The 21,222-nt window shown below is 41.9% G+C and overlaps 1 protein-coding gene across 7 annotated transcripts in view; it reads right to left on the bottom strand.

Moving 5' to 3' along the window:
* Positions 1 to 21,222, bottom strand: part of RERE (arginine-glutamic acid dipeptide repeats) — a 517,539-nt gene that overhangs the window by 295,345 nt on the left and 200,972 nt on the right. For all 7 annotated transcript variants that reach the window (XM_029066878.1, XM_029066882.1, XM_029066881.1 and 4 more), the window contains exon 3: positions 8,346 to 8,416. In XM_029066878.1, the coding sequence (XP_028922711.1) occupies positions 8,346 to 8,416 (71 nt within the window). The remainder of the gene's footprint in view (positions 1 to 8,345; positions 8,417 to 21,222) is intronic.

Genomic DNA, 21,222 nt, shown 5'->3' with positions numbered 1-21,222 from the left:
CTTCTGCCATGGAACTCCTTCCCTCTCCATATCCAATAGATGTTCATGCTCCCCACCTTCAAAGCCTTATTAAAAACATATTTCCTCCAAGAGGCCTTTCCTGACCAGGCTCTCATTTCCTCTTCCTCCACTTCTTTATGCATCTCCCTTGTGCTACAATTTGCATCCTTTATTCACCCCTCTCTCAGCCTTATAGCACTTAAGTACATTTCTGCAATTAAATTTATTTATAGGAATACCTTTCTCCTCCTCTCGACTAACCTAGTGGGCTGGGAACTCTGTTATATTTTACTCTTCTGAGTGCCTAGAACAGTGCTTTGCACAGGAAGCACTCAAATAGCACTCACTGATTGAGTGGTTAATCACCCTTCAAATTCAGGGCTGATATTTCTGTCTCAATAAGAATTTTACACTATACCAGAGGGGAGGCCTCATGCTTAAGGAAATACTTTCTCTACACAAGGACAACACAGAAAAACAAAATCCACTGTTCCCCACTTCACCCCATTGACTATGATTAACAAAATGTCATGCTGAAGAAGTTCAGGCCCACCTCCACTTCCTGAAGGATTATCTGAAATTAAAAGCAACCCTCAGATTTACATGTTAAAAAGGAATTTCCCAATTCTAGTCTGGTTTATTGTGAACCTGCTGATTTAAGGCCTTCCCCTATCTTACTGCACCACTACAGGATAACACTGATTACTTCAAATACTGTGGCCTCAAATTTCTACTAGGCCAGGGAATTCTCTTTCACTGGACAAACTGGTAATAAGGATCCCGTCTAATCCTAGAAATTCACCTTCTTCTCATTCCCATCTGGAGCAGTGAGGTTTTCTGGTTCCTGATAGGAAAAGCCAAACTAGCGGCAATGCAGCCTTTGAAGGAATTCAAAGGAATATCATTTTAAAACTGTATTATGAGCCCAGAAATAAAGAACATTTTCCTACTGGAAAGCAGTACCAATCACACCTTTAAGTCCTCAATTTCAACTGAAAGAGTGAGTATAAGACCCGTAACAAACACCCAAATATACCAAATCCCAAGGCTAATGACTTATGATTGAAGGGGGAGGCGGAAAGTTTGCTGCCTTAAGTGAGGATGGTAAAAAGTAAAACACTATTATACTAAGATAGGAAGAGCCATAGGCTGAAGAATACTTCGGGTGACAGCCTTCCAGGTGCCACATGGACCCAACCTGTTACGATTATTATGCAAAAAAAAATTGCACAATGAACCAAACAGGAAGATTAAAACTGCCCATTTAGTGCTTTCATTTTAAAATGAAATAAAAAATTACACATCGGATGCATGTTTGGTCATTATGGGCAGGGAAAGCATCTGCTAATTCTGTTGCATTATACCCTCCCACGTGCTTAGTACAGTGCTCTGCACAGATAGAGCTCAATAAATACCACTGATTGATTCCCTTTGGCTTATGTTTCAAGAGGGAAACTGGTGGGGGTCAGGAGGTAGAATTTTAGCCCATATTTTGTTGGACTATATTCATCTATAAAATGGTTTTTCCCTACGAGAAGGCTGCCTATCTCTGAAAAGGACAGTTTGGAGAATCGAGAGGTAGGGCAGTTACAGCTAGGAAAGTTGGAGGCATCCTGTTGTCCTGCTACTGTGGACCCTCTATGTCAGAAAAGAGGGACAACAGCAACCCTGACTGGAGAGTGTGACGAGACAGTTAAGGTTTTTAAATTACTGAAATGTGGTCCCAGGCAAGGAGTCTGACCATGGGCTACCTCTTGGCTCCTCGTGGTACTTGGACAAGGTAAAAGAGAGGTTCACCGTAAAAGGGAGAGATTCATGTGAGCCTGTCATTGGGAAGGGATTGTCTCTATCTGTTGCCAAATTGTACAGTCCAAGCACTTAGGACAGTGCTCTGCACATACTAAGTGCTCAATAAATACTATTGAATGAATGAATTAAAAGTGATTCATTCTCCAGGATAAGAAAGCTTTACCTCTGTCTTGAAGTGCCTTGCATATTTAGGCACTACATTATCCAGCTGAAATCATGACCAAGCTTTCCACAGAATTATCCCTATACTCCATGTCCATCCTAGTTTTGATTTTAAGGACAGATACCTTCCTTGCTTTCATATATTAACTATCCACTAAAAATCAAAAGCATTCACCTCAAATGACGGCAAATGGGCCTCACATTTTTCCAGAAAGAAACAAGTGGTGATGATGCAGTTACACAGTTCCGAAACAGGAGAATCACATTTCACCTCCTGTGTCTGGACTGGGGGTGGGGGGACTTCATTCAATTCCTTGGGGGACAGTTAGGAATTTGGCTGCCACCTCAAGCATTTCTCTAATGGAAAAAGTCTCCTAGGAATGGAGCAATAGGTCCCAGGGGTCACAAAAAATTCCTTCTGTTATTGCCATGACTCTTCACAACTAACTCTTTCAGAGCATGGGGCCTTTTCAAATGGCCAAAATGCACTACATTTGGTCCTTCCGTGTTTGTATTACAATAAATGTATAATTCCATCGTCTGTTTGGAAGCAAGGGAGAAATCTCCTTTTTAGCACAGACGGTGAAATGCTTCTTGGCAGGTTTTTTGGTCCTTTTGGAGTGCTCTTGAGGGGAGATATCTAATGGTGTCTATTTGGGCCCTGGCAGGAACTCAAAGACATTCTCTAATTGCCATCTCTCAGGAAAGTACTGGTCATGAGTGATATCAGACCACTCCAGTTGAAATAAAGAGTATACAGCATTCTTTTACAATTACACCTCCTCCTAGGAGAACTGATTCTTGCTCAGAATGCAACCCTGGGATCTTGAAAGAAAAGTTAAGCTCCCTTCCAATACACTGGGGGAGGTAGTATAGCAGGTAATAATGGATACAGTTTGTAAGAAGTCTGGACCAGGAGCTAAGGTGACCTGAAGCCATTGGTGAGTGAACCAATTACACACAACAATCATTACTGCTCCTCACTTGTGGGCATTTTCCATTGGGTAGGGAATCCCTCTCTGTTGCCCAACTGTACTTTCCAAGGGCTTAGTACAGTGCTCTGCACACAGTAAGTGCTCAATAAATACAATTGAATGACTGAATTAATTAAACACATTCTACTACCAAACACCACAATCATCATGGGGAAGCTGGAAAAGGAGGAGCACGTCACCTGATAGCAGAGTCCAATGGATCCTAAAGAGCACTTCCAAGGGAAGGTGACTACATGGGCTTTCTTAAAGATCAGGAGTATTGAATTGACTAATGATTAGACTTGGTGCTGAGTCTCACTCCAGGAAGTAAATGAAAGACAGGACACAATTTGAAGAATCAAGACTTTGTTTAATGAGAAACAATGTAACCTAGAGGAAAGAACATGGGCCTGGGAGTCAGAGGACCTGGATTCTAGTCTCAGCTCTGCCAAAGGTTCTGCTAACTGCTTGCTAAGGGACCTTGGGCAAGTCACAACTTCCTCAGTTTCCTCAACTGTAAAATGGGGACTCAAAGGCTGTTCTCCCTCCTTCTTAGACTGTGAGCTCCATGTGGGACAGGGATTGTGTCTAATCTAATTAACCTGTACCTATGCTTAGAACAGTGTTTGACACAGAGTAAGTACTTAAATACCATAAAACAGAGTAAAGGGTTGAATTTTAAATGACCCACAATCTTTCCTCTTAACCTTTTCCAGCCCCCCCGAGGTCAGTTAACGTTTTTCCTCATAAAAGAAATATCAGTTAAATCATAACACTGGCCTACAGGTGGAACATTTAGATTCAGGGTATGATTCTACATATTTTCTTTCCTAGGCCTCTAGTTATAAAGGATTAATCCTACCTACTGAAACACAGGCAGAGAATAAATGTGACAAACCAAAGTCACCACATGGAGCCTCACTACCAACTTCATCCCCAGATCTAAGCCATTCCAGCTTCTTCCCCCCATGCACTATTTTACCACCCTTTGCTTCCTTCCCTTCTGATTTCATTGCATTATCGTGGAGGGGAAGGACAAGAAGCCACAGCAGCAGAATGCCTCACCAAAATACAAAATGTTGAAAAGCTGTTGCTATGGCAGTTACTGGACTGGGGTTGTGGCTGTCGGATTCTGATGACAAGATGCTCGAAAGTTGTTTTTTTTAAATGGAATTTGTTAATCTAGTTTACTAGGTGCCAAGCACTGTTCTAAGCTGTAGGGTGGATAAAAGGTAATTAGGTTGGACACATGTCCACGTGTCCCTCACGGAGCTCTCCGTCGTAATCCCCTCTTTATAAATGAGGTAACTAAGGCACACAGAGGTTAAGTGACTTGGCCAAAGTCAAAAAGCAGACAAGTGGCAGAGCTGGGACTAGAACACAGGTCCTTCTGATTCCCAGGCTCGGGCTCTATCCACTAGGCCATGTTGCTCCTCCTGTTCCTCTGGCCTCAGTAACCTACTGCTTTCTTCTTGTTTCTGTGTTTCTAATTTATTCTTGTCCTTCTCTTTTATATTGCTTTAGTGAGTTTAGTGTTTCATCTTGAAAGGTCTGTTGTCAGTCCCTTCTCCCTTTTTACTCTAAGACTGTGAATCCATTGCGGGCCAGAGACCATTTCTAATCCTCACCAGTGAATTCTTTCCTGGTACTCACTATGGTCCTGAGCACACAAGCAAAGAACTAGATAAATATTATAATTATTACTACTCCTCCTTCCTTCTGTTACACTCAAAACTCCAGCTCCCTTTGAAATCAAGCTAAAATTGCCCGTAATCCATTACGGGGCTGTTCTTTACGAGGCTGTTCTTCCCTCTCCGCCATTAAAATACAACTGTCTTCTGAGATCAGGTCCTCTCTCAACTGGACTTTCAAAAGGGGAGAGGAGGAGGGAAAGAAAAAGCAACATCCTGCACAATGACCATTCCAGAGCCAAAACTGACAAGTGCATAGTCCATACCCAGCCTTAGGAATCCAAGCTTGCGTAGGAAAACCCTGAGTTTATCAAGTGGGCAGCACAATGTGTGGTGACTGCTGGGAATTGTAGTGAACACAATGGATGCACTACTGGGCATGTGTGAGGATTCTACTGTACATAACAGAGTTTCCTAGCCATAATCACGGGAGTAGACCTCTAATAGTTGGGTTAATAGTGCACCACCTGAAAAGTTACTAGGTCTTCTGGTCACATAGGAATCACATCACGTGCACCAAGGCATCATTCGGCCACCACAACAACTTGGTAGGTGTGCCACAGTACCCCATTGTCCCAAACCAGAGGCAGGGGATAGAGATAGTAAAATAATTACGGCTGCATAATTCAAATTCAAGATAATATAGCCTCTTACTCTGAAAAGCCCCAGTGACCACCAGCACAAATAGAGTGAAAGACTGAACCACAGAAGCAGTCCAACAATCAAGATAAAATGAGCAGGGGAGATTTCTGAATGCAGCTCAACATTGAGTCTGATTTTAATATCTCATCCAATGCTGCTCCCACCTACACTCACCCACTTAAACTCATTCTATTTAATGGAAAAAGACAACCGAAAGACTGAGTCCCAGGCAATCGATCAATCGTATTCATTGAGTGCTTACAGTGCAAAGAGCACTGTCCTAAGCGCTTTGGAAAGGACGCTAAAAAGAATTGAGAGACCCGTTCCCTGCCCACAAGGAGCTTACAGTCTACAGGCAGAATATGAGTCTCTACTTCCCGATCGTGGAAGCTGCTATTCCGGGGCTTAAGGCAACTATCCCTTCCCAGGCAGCCCTGCACGGAAAAGGTAGCTAAAAGGTAGCTAAGCTCGATGAATCGTTCTTATGTGCTGCAAGACGTAACTAGTGACAGATGGCATATCATGCTTTACTCTCATTTCCTGGCTTTTGTTAGTTCACAGCACAGCCATTATGTTTAACATTGTTTCCTGGGTTCATATGCACACTATTCAAAGTCCTCTTCCTGGTTTCAAAACAGACTCCAACAATGCTAATCCTCAGCCAGAAAGTGGGTGTATCCCAACCAGCAAGGTAAAATGTTTATACTAATTGGGAAAAGAATATTCACAGCTGTGCCTCCAAACCCACTTTTGCATTATGATAACTAAGACTATAATGCACTTAATTAGTCAGTGACATTTCAAAGCTGTTGGGTTTTTGTTTTTTTTTTTACCTCGCTCTACTTGACACATTTTGCTGTTGGCAAAACTAAACTGCAACTGCTTTCTGAAACCTGAGAAAGGGAGGTAGAGAAGGGGCAGAGGGAGGAGGGAGTGAGACAGAGGATATGAGGGAAGGGAGCTCAAATACTCTCTCCAATAATGGAACAATGAAGACCAACCAGTAAATTTTTAGGTGGTGGTAGCCCCCTCTTCTTTACTCCATTCCACTCACACCGTACCTTATCCTTTTTTTCAGGGGGGGGGGGGGGAAGGTGGGAGTGGGAGGAGGGGCAGGTCTGTAAATTTTGGTAATTTCCATTCTCTCAAGAGCTGCAGACAAAAATAGGAATACAGATGATCAGTACGGTACATTTCTTCCAAAATGAGAAAAGAGCCTCACCGCTGCCATAACACCGCATCTCAAGTGTGTGCTGAATATAGAACTTCAAACAAAAACATAAGAAATAACAGAGGATTTTTTTTCAAAAAGGTAGCAAAACATATTGCACTCTGCTTCCCACATTGTTTTTGCAGACAGCTTTAATGTGTTGTACTAGACCAATACTGACAACAGAAGCTTCAGCTTTTATTGCTGTTAATACCCTGAGCAATTACTGTAACTCAGCGGGAACTTCTGCCCAGAATGGCAACTATCACATTATAATTCAGCATTCCGAGAGACTCCGTTCAAACATGAAGGCACCTGCTAATGTGCAAAAATAGTACAAATGGGGATTTAAGCATTATTAGAAGCTAGCAGATAAATGGACATATTTGCAATTTTATTTTAACCACGTAGATTCTGTTCTGCCCTGATACAGTACCCGGTAAAGATCACAAACCACACAAAGTGAGCAGGGAAACAATAGTAGCAATGGCCACAGGAAAATCGTTCAAGAAAAACAGGTAACTGCTCCAATTCGGAGATGTCAGCGCTATGTGTGAAAAATTACTTGGAAAGAAAGATATTGTAAATAATGAAGACCTTTAGAAACAAAGGAACTCCTACAGACATAAATATTGAATAGAAAAGCAGTTGGTGTGACAAAGGAAAGGAAAGAACATATTCTACTGCATCGCAGCCATACAAAATTAACCAGAGGGGAAAAAGGTTATAGTGGGTGCAGAGTTGGTTCGAATGGTAAAGGGCACCTCTGGGACCGAAAGGTGGATGGCTGGCATACGATTTACAGTGGCAGGGTACAATCAGGGGGCTTGGAATTATTTTTACTTGCAATGCAAAATGCCAAAGGAAAAAGATCACTCCTCCTTGTCACTCAGATCAAGAGGCACCCAGAGGTGAAAGGAACCTCCCCTGCCAGTTCTCTAGAATGGTCTCCCTCCAAGTGCAAACTGTGCCTGCAGGCTAGCCAGTTATCCTTCAAAACTGTGATGAGAGGAAGTGCTTGTGCTACGTAGGGTGCTTATCGCTTAATAAATACCATTAAAAACTAACCATGGCCTAGTGGATAGAGCACAGGTCTGGGAATCAGGAGCTGTGTTCTGATTCCAGCTCTGCCACTTGTCTGCTGTGTGACCTGGAGTGAGTCATTTCACTTCTCTGGGCCTCAGTTACCTCATCTGTTAAATGGGGATTAAGACTGTGAGTCTCATGTAGGACATGGATGTCCCACTTGATTACATGTATCTATTCCAGCGCTTCGACCAGTGCCTGGCACATAGTAAGCGCTTAAAAAATACCATTTTTTTTTTTAAAAAGGCAGAGGGACAACTTGGCAGCCCAGCCATGCTCTTCTGGAAAATGTTTTCTGAACCCAAATTGGTCCTTTCAGGCCAACCAAAACAAGATTAAAGAAAACTCAGGATTCCTTCAAGTCCTCAAAAGCAAACCGTCTTCCTGAGCTTTTAACCATCAAGAGCTTATCAAACCCCTGAACTCACTTCAGAGCAGTCTTAAGATAGCGGCTGAGACTCAGGAGGAAGAGTATGGAAAAGTATGGTAAAAGAAAGAACAAAGGAGTTTCTGAAATTTAATCAAAAGCCAGAAATGCCGAGGGGGAAGGGAGGGAAGATTGAGGACCACTGATAGGTTATCTGGAGGAAAGAAATCGATTCATCAAATGTCGAACCTCAAAGTATTCCACCCCCCAAATAACTGGCAATCCCTACCAGGACTAGTAAGCATATCAAGGATGACTAAAGCCACCGCATCTCAGTGGTTGAGGGCAGATTTACTCAGAGGAGGAAAAAATACAGGGGTTGGAATATAGAAAACAATGCTTACCAGTTTGAAGTCTTGAATGCTACAGATGAAATACGGGGTGTTTGGTCTCCGACTCTCGATATACACACAGTCTTTAAAAGAAAAAGAGATTTTAAAACAATGGCATTTACCCTTAGCAAAAGAACCAAAATATGGCCCTTCAAAGCCTGTCTATAAAGCAGAAACCATAACAAATGCACCTTCTGGTTAAAGTAACATAAAATTAGTAAGAAACCCATTCTAACAGTCTGAATAGGGTAAAGTATCAACCACACATTATGATTTTTTGCTGCTGTTTTTTCATTTCTTCTCTGAAGATTTTTATGCACTTTCCAGAGAATTCCATCACAAATACAATAAACACCCCCCCATCCCCAATGAATAGAGAACAGCCATAATTATTCCCACTTGAAACATGAAACAAAGAGGAAGTGACTTGATCAAGATCAAATCACATTTCGGTCACCCAAATTGTCAAACAGCCAGGGCCTTAGTCCAGATTGTCTCACTCACTGGTTTTGAGCCACCAGGCTCGCCAGCCTCCCCAACAAGAAAAAAAATACTGACTTTGAAACATGTGATTCTAATTTCAATAGACATTTCTAAAAGAAACCAATGAAAAATGCAAACAGGGCTGGATTGAATGTGACTGGTGCAATGACCAGGTCACAACCTTGTGACCTAAACCAGAACCAGACAGGAAACAAACCTAATCTCTTGTGGTTAACTTGCTATTAAAACCTCACCCAAACACATTTTCTCTTCTAATAGTAAGGAAAACCAAGGAAACCAATCATAGATAGAATGCAGGAAACTAAATTAGATTTTCCTCAGGGAAGGAGGGAGCACTCAAATTACATTTGACATGGCAGAGGTTGGATAATTATTTTTGTTGCTTTCAACAACTGGACTCTAAGAGGTTGCTCAAAAGCAAGGTCCAACGTGTTATGAACAAACTGGCAGGGATCTTGATAAAAACGATGGCTGAAAGGAAAAAAATGACTATATTAAAATACAAGTACAGCTGCTCCTTAACGAGAAAGTTTAGAAATGAGTACATCTATGAACTATTTACTGAAAAGCAGAATTGTCTCTCGAGTCAGTCAAATCTTTCATGGATAGTCGTTGTGCCCTTTTCATATATGCTCAGATTTATAACTCCAGTTACCCAAATAAACCACACTCATCTCGGTTCTTTCATCTTCCTTCATTAAGTTTCCAAACAGGTGCAACTCTGAATAACTCAGGTGCTCAACTCTACAAAAAGGTCTCTCTCATCATCTGAGAAGCAGCGTGGCTCAGTGGAAAAAGCACAGGTTTGGGAGTCAGAGATCATGGGTTCTAATTCTTACTCTGCCACTTGTCAGCTGTGTGACTTTGGGCAAGTCACTTTAACTTCTCTGTGCCCCAGGTGCCTCATCTGTAAAATGGGGATTAAGACTCTGAGCCCCACATGGGACAACTTGATTACCTTGTATCTGCCCTAGGGCTTAGAAAAGTGCTTCGCACACAGTAAGCGCTTAACAAATACCATCATTAATATTATCACACAGATGTGAAAAAAAAAACCCCAAAAAAACCCCAAACAAAAAAACAAGGACCAAGAAGAAAGTAGCAACTACTTTAAATTTTCAACACAACTGAGCAATACAGTACAGGTGCCTGAAGGTAATGGCCCAAAGAGGCTTACAGAAAAGCTGAACAGAAGATTGAGCTGATGGAGTCATTGTATCCCCTTGAAAAAGACTTTAGCCAAATAAGGCCCATATTATAGAAAAGTTTTTGTTCAACAGCCAAACACTTCTTGTTCATACCCAAAGACCCATCCAGAAGGAAAATGAAAATACCTCTTATATACTACTGCTTTTGGCCTCCCACTATGGATTTCTTTTTATCATTTAGACCTGACTCCCTTCACCTAATCCTAGATGAAAAGGAACAACTTAGAAAATGTTTGCTGCCTAGGGCAGAATGGGCTGTGACTTGCTCTCCCATCCCAAATGATTCTTTCTGCTCCAAAACGCTCAAGCAGGCTAGACTCATTTAATCAACACCAAGTGCTTTTTTTTTTCTGGGAGGAGGTGAGGGGGGAAAGAGACCCGGCATGGGATACAGACCTGGAGCTTCATCTTAGTATATATTGAAAAGGCATTTATCCCTCAACCAAGCAGATCAGGACACTAATTACTTAACCAAAATCCACGGCAAAAATTAGGTTACCATCTTTGTGACTGTTTCTGGATTGCCTGCCCGAGTCGTTTACCATCAATATCAATGGTATTTACTGAGTGCTTACTATGTGCAGAGCACTTAACTGCAGAAGCAGTCTACCAACTCTTATACTGCACTTTCCCAAGCACTCAGTACAGTGTTCTACGCACAGTAAGTGCTCAATAAATATGATTGATTTACTAAGTGCTTGGGAGAGTTCAATACAACAGAGTGGGCAGACATGGCCCCTGCCCACAATGAGCTTACAATCTAGAGATTTTAAGGGTGTCTATAAGACTTCTGGATATATAGCAATTTACTTTCAACATCCCCCTCATACAACTCTTCTACTTAGAATTAAGACGCGTGCCTTTTCTGGCGGTGCCTTCTTAAGTGAAACCCAACAGAAATTCAGGATTGACAAATGAGCTTCTGCTGCTTTTTAACAAGCTTGGTTTCCCTTTTTCCAGTTGTAACATGGTAGACAGGAAAAATGATTACTTTTTAACAGAGAAATGTAACTTTGGGAGGGGGGGAGTTACAGGGAAGGAGTGCGCTGGTAAATTGAGGGTAGTCATGCAAATCCAATTGCTTGAGAGATGTGTCTCAGAGGTAGTGAGCTGTGGAGCGATGGCACACAAAATATTTGATGCCAACGGGTGGGGTCTAGCCTGCCTCACACGGGGCGGGAGGGGGTTGGTGTTGAGAAAGAGAGGAGAGTGATAACTTGGGCTCAGGATTGGGAGAAAGGTTGGGGGAAATCAATTTACTTCAATGTTAATACCTTGTTACTGAACAAAAAGTCACTTCCTGCTGAGTGTTTGTAGTCACCATGGCAACTTTACTAATCCACAACCCGTAAAGCCATATGTCAAATTCTTCCACACAACACTATTATTTGTAAAATGGGTTACTTTATCAAGCAGCTTCTTCCCCCATCAGTACTTGTGCAGTTAATCACCTCATGACAGGGTTTTGATAAAGTCAGATGAGCTCAGAGCAATATTTTTCTTAAATGATGAAATCTACTGCTTATTTTAGAGAACGAGTCATAAAACGCAGAGGGATTAAAATCAAGGCCGTCTGGCTTTATAGTTTTATCACCATCTTTCAAGTTTGTCTTCTCTTGATGACAGGAATGGAAAGAATGCCCTGTTCTGACCTGGCTTCTGTAACTCATTTATAAGATAAAAGGCAAGAAAATTACAGCTGGGCATTGTATTCCATCTTTTTTTCCATTCTAAACCCTTAAAATTAGGAGATTGCAGTTTTCCTTTAGAAGGATAAATCTAAAATGGAACTCAGTATGCAAGTCTCAAGGCAGTAAGCTAATTTTTAATTATTCCTCTTGATGACTCTTCAAAAAAGGGTTAGGTCATTCAAGTTAATGCTGAACACTTCTAGAAGATATATTTTCCCCCTGATTAGTTAGCCTAACAGTTATTTACTAAAATAACTGGGTATGAATGTTTGCACATGGCAGAAGAGAGGCTTATTTTGAGAGGGGAAGAGGGGAGGACGAGGAAGTTATCTAGCCAAGACCACTATTAAAAACTCATTTGCTCCACATGCCCGGGAATTTTTGGAGCCAAACAATCTGCCAGAATTTTAGTTCAACTTGAGAGCAAGTATGCTGCAGCTTGATTCATGAGTGGTTACAGTCTGTTGGGTCAATGATCCTCAAACTCTAAACCACTTTTTAACCAATAAAAGGAAGTCGAAAGAAGGTTTCGTACTGGTGAGGTTCAGAGGCTCTGAAGGAGTTGAGTGGAGTCGATGCAATCCATTAGGTACACAATGTACATTTTCAAAATTACCCATACCAAAATGCATATTTACCAGAGAGAGCGGAACGGTTGCTGCAGGGCAAGTATATATTTTTAAAAGCTGAAATCTGAATACATGTAATGGGCCAGAACAATGAGTTGAAGTCATTAAAATCTATGCCCGTCCAGTATCCTCCATCACACATGGCAACTCATTTCTTTTCTTAATACTGTCACCTTTTTTTTTTATTTTTCTCAATGAGTCACAGACCCAAAATTCACTCCAAGAAACTTGAGGCTAGCTTGATGCTATATCCTCCACATGCTTGCTTCTGGGAATGGATCCCACAATACACTGAAAGTGGGGAACAGGAACATGGACAGAGCTACTTTGATGCTAAGTTGGAAGGCTTTAGTCATCTGCCACAAGTCATCGCTGCTTTGTGGTGAAGAACTAGCACTGCTTTCTGCCATCTGCAAACAGCATACCATTTGCTAAGCTGGAGAAGAAAGGCCACCAAAAGTGAAAACAGATCTAAAATGATAAACTGACAAGACCTTGCGTGTCTTCCAATAGTTCCTCAAGTCAACAGTTCGATGTAAATGGAGCAAATTCCCAACTTCCTCTCCAGGGAAAACCATACCCTGAAGCCTCAGACAGTTTTTATCACTGGGAAACAGTGCAAGCATTTATGTCCATATATATGTGTGTATATATATGGACATAAATGCTTGTATGCATGTATATATATAAATATGTATGTATCTGTTCATAGATACATAGATACATACATACATAGAAAAGCAGTGTGACTCAGTGGAAAGAACATGAGCTTGGGAGTCAGAGGTCATGGGTTCTAATCCTGGCTCTGCCACTTGTCAGCTGTGTGACTTGGGCAAGTGACATATGCTCTGTGCCTCGGTTGCCTCATCTGTAAAATGGGGATTAAGACTGTAAGCCCCACTTGGGACAATCTGATTACCTTGTATCTCCCCCAGGGCTTAGAACAATGTTTGGCACATAGTAAGCACTTAAATATTTTTACAAGCATGTTTATATATTCAAATAGTACACCCTAGACTGTAAGCTTGTTATGGGCAGGAAGTGTGCTTGCTAATTCTGTGGTACTCTCCCAAGCACTAAATACAGTGCTCTGCACATAGTGGGCTCTCATTAAATACCCTTGATTAATTCAATTATTTATTCAGCACTCAGTTCTGAAAGATGCATCAATTCCACAATTGTAAGTGCCTGACAGCAGGGATCTCCTCTCTTCTGGTGTACTCAAGAACCAATAATGGACAGGACAAATCTCCCAACTCCCAATGAATTGACGCTGCATCGCGGCAGAAGAGTTTACATACACTGATGAAGCTTAAAGCTCTGCCAAATAAGCTTACCCATAATGGAAAGGCCTAAACCAAAGCATCAAAGTCGATTCGTCTGAGCTGGGCAGCAGCAGCATGGGAGAGCCAAAGGCGGATGATGAAGTGATCAAAATGTTGATCAAAGACAATGGCAGAGACTCAAGTTTTTACTGCGTGGAAGAAGGTAATGATAAACCACTTCCGTATCTAAACCAAGAAAACTCCACTGGATACACATACTAGAATGACTATATGACAGAAGATGGGACATGATGGGACATTCTGAAGAGGGTGTGTCCATGGGGGTGCTATGGGTCAGAAACGATCTGACAGCATTTGAAGAAGCAGAATCTTCCCCTGTAAATTCCTAACTTTCCCTTGAGTAACACATTATGGACTTCTTCACATACAGTCATCCAAATCCCCTTGTTATAGCACTACTTCAAACATCTACCAAGTGTTAATTAATGTTATTTATTCATGTTGGAGAGAAATTCAAAGAAATCAATTCAGGCAGGATTCCTGGCCACAGAGACATCACAACTTAAGTCGGGGAGGAAAGGCACAATGAATGTTGTGCAAATGCAAAGGAACAGGTTAAAATGCAACATTAAAAATATCAGTTGTGATGGTGGTGGCGTGTTTCACACAGTGTGTGCATGTGTGTCATACAGTTCTTCCAGAGCATAGGTCTTTGCCACGTGCTTTGGCTAGACCAGGACAGCAGAATTAGGGAACATTCTTCCAATAGCATGTATCTGTCTGAATATACCTCAACAGGCTGAATTCATTCAATTGCATTTATTGAGCGCTTACTATGTGCAGAGCACTGTACTAAGCACTTGGAAAGTGCAATCCAAACAGGCTCACATTTCTGGACAAACATTTACTAATTACTGTAATATTCTACTAAAATCCATATACCCACATTATAGTAGAATTGCATGGGCATCTGCATGTATTAATACATATATATGTGAGTATAAATAATTAGCTCAGATTTATTTGGAAGGGGCAGTCCCTAAACTCCTCACCACTCCACAGCCACTTAACCCTTCTGCCCTTGCAATTTCAACATGAGGGTGAGGAGAAACGTGAATCAGAATGAAACATTAAGAGCCAAAGTGTTAAACTGCTGAAAAATAAAAACTGCTTTCTATAAAGTAGTTCCTAGAGAAATGAGTCTGGTTAAACAAAACACTACTTAATTTGCTGCCACCCAATTCAAAAGGGATTATTTGTTCTCAGCCAATTGAGTAATTCACTTTTGGACACTGGAAGTTTTTCAATTTTCCTGTTTTTACAAAGAGAACCCTCCCTCTTTGAGCTGCTCACTCGCTCTACTTCAGTTGGATTACTATCATTTCCCCTAGTACAGACCCATCCTAGATATAGTCGTGCCAAAAAAGGCTACTAGAACTACCAATGGCCTAAAACACAAGAGTCTTCGCTCTGATTTTGCAATAAAAATATTCTGGCTCCGTCAAACTGATAGCTACTGACTGGCTGCCTGTCAAATTCCATCATGGTAAAGTACAAATGAAATTAGAGGAAAGTGAACTATGGAGTCTGTGAGCCCCACATGGGACAACCTGATTACCCTGTATCTATCCCAGCAGCTTAGAACAGTGCTTAGCACATATTAAGTGCTTAAATACCATCATCATTATTATTGTCAACTGGTAGGTCTCCCTAATGGTATTCCACAGAATTCATGACAATCCAAGATCCAACTTAAAAATGCTTCCAATGAGATTTTTTTTTTCATAACTCTGAAAGAATGAATCTGTAAACCCAGTGCCTATTTACTCTGGGGAGCTAGAAAACGTCCTCACACACCAAAGCTTAAAGGCAGAATGAATCATGATGATAAGCAACAATCATATTTTCTTTAAAGGTTAAGTTAATGTTGAGCACTTATATAAGATCCTTAACCCCTTTAAAATTGGACACTAATGAGAAGAATTTCCTCTCCAGAAACTAAAATGCTGGCTTTGTTGATTAACTTTATCTCCCAAGCACACAGTACAGTGCTCTTCACACACTGAGCGCTCAATAAATATGACTAATTCATAGGGTCTCAGAGCCTGTTCAGCTCTTTATCAAGATCTGAGTAGCTATGGGTCTCACCTGAACTATGGCCTTTGAAAATTGAATTATGAAAACATGCTAGCTCCTCATGAGAAGCAGCGTGGCTTGGTGGATAGAGCACAGGCCTGGGAGACAGAACTACCTGGGTTCTAATCCCAGCTCCGCCATACGTCTGCTGTGTGACCTTGGGCAAGTCACTGCACTTCTCCGGGCCTCAGTTACCTCATTTGGAAAATGGGGATAAAGAGTGTAAGCCTCATGTGGAACAGGGGCTGTGTCCAACCTGATTAACTTGTATCTACCCCAGCACTTAGAACAGTGCTTGGCACATAGTAAGCGCTTAACAATTACCATAAATTTTATTATTATTTGGCCTGGGCAGACCACTGCTGAGCGCCTGGCTACTTTATGCCCACTTGACAGAAGGGAAAGTGTCACCCAGGGAACAGCAACTGGTCAAAGTCATAACTAGAAGTGTATTGTAGGGTTTCTCCATGTGCAGCTCACTACATAAGAATCCCCCTAAAACGAATTAGCCAATCCCCGCCTCCAGTTGACACGCAATCCAACACACTCACGTGACGATAGGCGCCCTGCCTGATGAAACAAGAAGGGCTTTTAACTGGCCCAGAAAATATCACTCTCTTTCTATTCAGTGAATCCTAACCTTCTGTGAATAAGCCTGGGCTATAAAAATCTTCCTAAGTAAGGGCAGATAATGGAACTGCCTACCGACCTTTAACTTAGGCCTGTGGATGGGGCACAGCTGGAATAATCCAGGATAAAAGAAACAAACACCCAAAGAGGCAGAATACTGGGAATGCTCAGTGCAGTTTCCGAGAGGAAAAGATCGCCAGTGACAGGTATGGTGGTACGAAGTTCCCTCTCTCCCCACACGGCTGACAACCAACAAATTGCTAGTCTGATCTTTCAGTGTCATATCCCGCCGAGCAGATTTCAAGCAACGCCGCTGGCTCTGTGTCAGAAAACAATGCGCCAGAGCCTGGGTTTTACAATAAATGATTCAACCAATTTGCAGTGTTCACTTGAAATACACGGGAGTATTCATGATGCCCGGGCTGTAGTTCTTATTTGGCAAATGATTTTATTATAAACTGGTATCATAGTGAATCCATTTTCTTTAAGGGTTTCTGCTGCTGCTGTTTAATGGACTGTCAGTATAATTTAGATTTCATCTATTTAAACTCATTCAAGCCTGGCTCCTGATTGTACAGTAAATGGAACATATTTCTATTCAACAAAATTAATGACAGTTAATTGTAGTCTGCAGTTCCCAATTTTATAAAAGCAACTGTTCGGCAGTTCAAGCATCAAGCTACATGATTTCCCACACCAATTATTTTTTTCTACCCTTCCTATGTATGCGCATGGTGTTTTCTAAGGCTCCTCGGGATGGCTAAAACACATTTACCTAGTATCCACCACTCTGGCTATCTTATAGGAGACAGGCAAGGGAAAAAATACCTAAGTGCTAGCAAATGCAAAGTGTCGAAGTGTTCTGCCTTAGTTTAAAGAAACTATTATTTTTAAGCAAGGCTGTAAGGACAGGATTTTTCCCCTCCTACATGACCACCCCGAGTTATATGGTTGTCCTCACTAGGCCACAGCATTTAACTCTTAAATAATGAGGTCTGTATCCGAGAGAGGTCATTTCCAGACCCATATGGTGGAACTGATCTCTGGAGCCATCAGTGAAGTCCTCTGATTTACAGCCATGTCTCTTTTCCCCTACAGTAGGATTCTAATTCAATCCCGGTTCTTTGCAGTAATCCATATTAGCTCGCCAGGCTAAATCCATGGAAAAGTAGACATCTGCTCCCCCCGCCCCCACTGTCTACTCTCCATATCACCCCATGGTGACCTCCAAGAAAAGCAAAAGATAGAGCAGTGGTATGGAGTATCAAATATCATTTCTGCTGGACCCCAGCCTCACAGTCACAACCTAAACCAAATGCACATGATTTAAACCCTGAAGACTTCTGCCATCCATTGGCTCTTGAAGACCTTTAGAATCTACAAAAAAACTTACCTATCAATGGTATTTACTTATTGCATTTACTTATTGCTTACTGCATGAAGAGTACAATGCAATAGAGTTGCTATGCGTTCGGCACTTACCATCTAAGGTGGTGGGGGGGGAACGAATCACTCAATGGTATTTATTGAGCACCCTTACTATGTGCAGGGCACTTAGACTAAGCCCTTGGGAGAGTACAATCCAAAAGAATTAGCAAACACACTCCCTGCCCACAACGAGTTTACGGCCTAGATGGTGAGACAGACATTAGAGAAACAGCATGGCCTATTCAATCGTATTTACTGAGCACCTGCTGAGGGCAGAACACTCCACTAAGTGCCTGGGAAAGTACAAGAGGGAGGCCTAGTGGAGAGAGCACTGGCCTGGGCCTCAGAAGGACCAGGGTTCAAATCCAGGCTCCGCCACTTATCTGCTGTGTGAACTTGGGCAAGTCACTTCACTTCTCTGGGCCTCAGTGGTCTCATCTGTAAAATGGGCATTAAGGCTGAGCCCTGTTTGGAACAGGGACTGTGTCCTACCTCATTTGCTTGTATCCGCCCCAGCATTTAGTACTGTGCCTGGCACATAGTAAGCACTTAAATACCACAATTATTATTACATTAGTATAAATAATTTATAACATTTAAAGATTTCATTTCCTCTTAAACTTGAGGTAACTCAAACATTTTCAACTTATTCATCTGGTCGAATCACTAAATTCAGTAACTCCAAATGAGGCCAATAGCGAAAATGCAAGTGATCAGTTAATTTCAACCAATTTGCAAACCACCCAAAATCAACATTCGAAGGACCACCGACTTTCAAACTTGCAGTGAATAAAGATGTCTAATGGATTCCACACTCGGTAATATTGCTTTTCTAAAGTACACATCACAATCAGATTCCCAAGAACTCTTCTCTACCAAATTACTACATCTAATAACCTGCCTGTTATGCCACTCCTACTCATCTGGCAATTTGGTATTTGCTTACCTGCCATTTTTATAATCAGAAGGACAGCCGCTCTGAGCAAGGTAGTTGCATCTGAAAGCCTTAAATGCTTCTTGTTTTCCAAAATGAGATGGGAGATTTCACTATTGTTTAGAACACAAATGGCTTTCAGATGCTTCCGATAAAGAATCTGCATTCTACCCTGCTTCTACAAATGAGTGCAGCTGCTTTGGAGCAGATCTAACATTAGGAGAGTAGTCTTGTTTTAACACTGTCCCTTTGTAATCGGTCTGTGGAGAAAAATCACGTTCTCAACACCTGCCTGGACCAATTGAACTAGCTCTGAAAGGAGACATTTCTCAGCTTTAAAGAAAATGGGGTGTTAAGTCTTCCAAACGTGGCATAGTGAATGAGCAAAGGGGATAAACACCACAGCAAAGAGAAACATTTCTGAGTAGCTCTGCAGTTTTGCTACCTTGCAGATGACCCGGACAAGTTAGAACATTTCCCACTCCTCCCACTCAGCACTTCCGGCAGAGGTCTTCTCCACAACCCGGTTGGGTCCATCTAGACTGTAAACTCGTTGTGGGCAGGGAATGTGTTTGTAACATTGTCATATTGTACTCTCCCAAGCGTTTAGTATGGTGCTCTGGGAACACAGTGAGTACTCAAAAAATACGACTGAGTGACTAGGAAGTTCAACACTGTTCCCTTCCACATGTTATGACTTGGTCAACTACTGTGATTCCCCCTCTTTTCTTCCCACTATGTTCCTGAACTCTGCTACCCAAAACTAGTCCCATGCAATACATCATTAGCTCCCTAAGCACTGTTTTTCTCCAGTACTTCTTTCTCCCCACCCTAATGGTTTCAAAGCAGAAAGAATTAGCTGGAAAATGGAAACAGGAGGACTCTGATGGCCATAAAATGTTTAGTTCCAGGCTCCTTCCTCCTACCCATCACCCTCAGGGCCTCTACAAGCCTCAATCTATCAAGGCAGCTAGCAGGGACCACGGCTAACAGACAGTAAGAGCAACGCAGCAACAGAAGAGGAAGAGGTTGCAAGAAACCATTTGGATTTCTGCTGATGTGACTAAACGGGTTAATGTTCTACTCCATTAAATGTAGATACTTGAGGCATGCTGCTAACGCCTAGAAGCCTGAAAGTATAGTAATCGTATTAGCCAAAACACCTCTGTGAGAGCAACCAACATAGGAATGACTGCTGGGGAAACCAAGGCATGGAGAAGTTTGTTGTTTCTTGGAAGAGCAAGAAGCAAATAAGGGGTATGGGATGAGTAAGGCGAGAAGTCGGGAAGCAGCATGGACTAGTGGAAAGAGCACAGGCCTGGGAGCCAGAGGACCTGGGTTCTAATCCCAGCTCTGAACCTTGTTTGCTGTGTGACCTTAGGCATGTCATTTGTCTTCTCAGTGCCTGAGTAACCTCAACTGTAAAATGGGAGTTAAAACTGAGCCCCATGTAGGACAACCTGATTACCTTGTAACTCCCCCAGTGCTTAGAACAGTGCTTGGCACTTAGTAAGTGCTTAAATATCATCATTATTATCATCATTTGAGAGAGACATAAAAATAAAACCAAGTGGTACTCCAAACCTTACAATATTTGCCCCCACCTTGATGTCATTCTTTCTGGAGTAGCTGTAGGGAAAAATGTCAAAGTGTTTTGGGTTTTTTTGCTGTTTTGTTTTATTGATGTTTGGGGGGAGGAGTGTGGGGGTTGTGAGGCTTAGTGGAAAGAGGCGGTAAGTTCTAATCCCAGTACCGCCACTTTTCAGCTGTGTGACTTTGGGCAAGTCGCTTAACTTCTCTGTGACTCAGTTACCTCATTTGTAAAATGGGGATAAAGACTGTGAGCCCCATGTGGGACAACTTAATTTATTTCTATCTATCCAAGCGCTTAGAAGAGTGCTTGGCACATAGTAAGTGCTTAACAAATACCATCATCATTCTCCCCTCCTTCTTCCCCCTGGGGTGGAACTAAAACAAGAACTTATAAACATATATGTAAAATTAGACAGCCCTTTATCTCCCCCCCTCACCTCCACAGCATTCTGGCTCTGAGACCAGGGACTCGGAGTATCAAGTCCCATGTAAAAATAACTATCCTTTCACCCCTATGTTACTTCCACAGCAAGTGCTGACAGGACAGGGTCAGAGAGAGACAATTAAGACCTTTAAAGATATGAAAAATGGTATTTACCTTTCTAAATTTTCCAATACAATGTTCCAACTTCACAACACATCAGTTTTTCACTATGCAGAACTACCTCCCGGAATACAGTAGCCATGGGGAAACAGGAGAACAATTTGAAAAGCCTCATTTAGGGGGAAACAAGGAAAAAGAGACGGTAGACAGCCATTTCCAATGAAGTACGAGCTGGCTACCATACCGAGGAACCCAACTCAATAAACACACAGTAACAGAGCTACAATACGCATGTATAATGGACTC

This window comes from Ornithorhynchus anatinus, chromosome 5, assembly GCF_004115215.2.
Source record: "Ornithorhynchus anatinus isolate Pmale09 chromosome 5, mOrnAna1.pri.v4, whole genome shotgun sequence".
Lineage (NCBI taxonomy): Eukaryota > Metazoa > Chordata > Mammalia > Monotremata > Ornithorhynchidae > Ornithorhynchus > Ornithorhynchus anatinus.
Note: the sequence above shows the minus strand (reverse complement) of the source record. Positions and strands in the feature narration are given on the sequence as shown.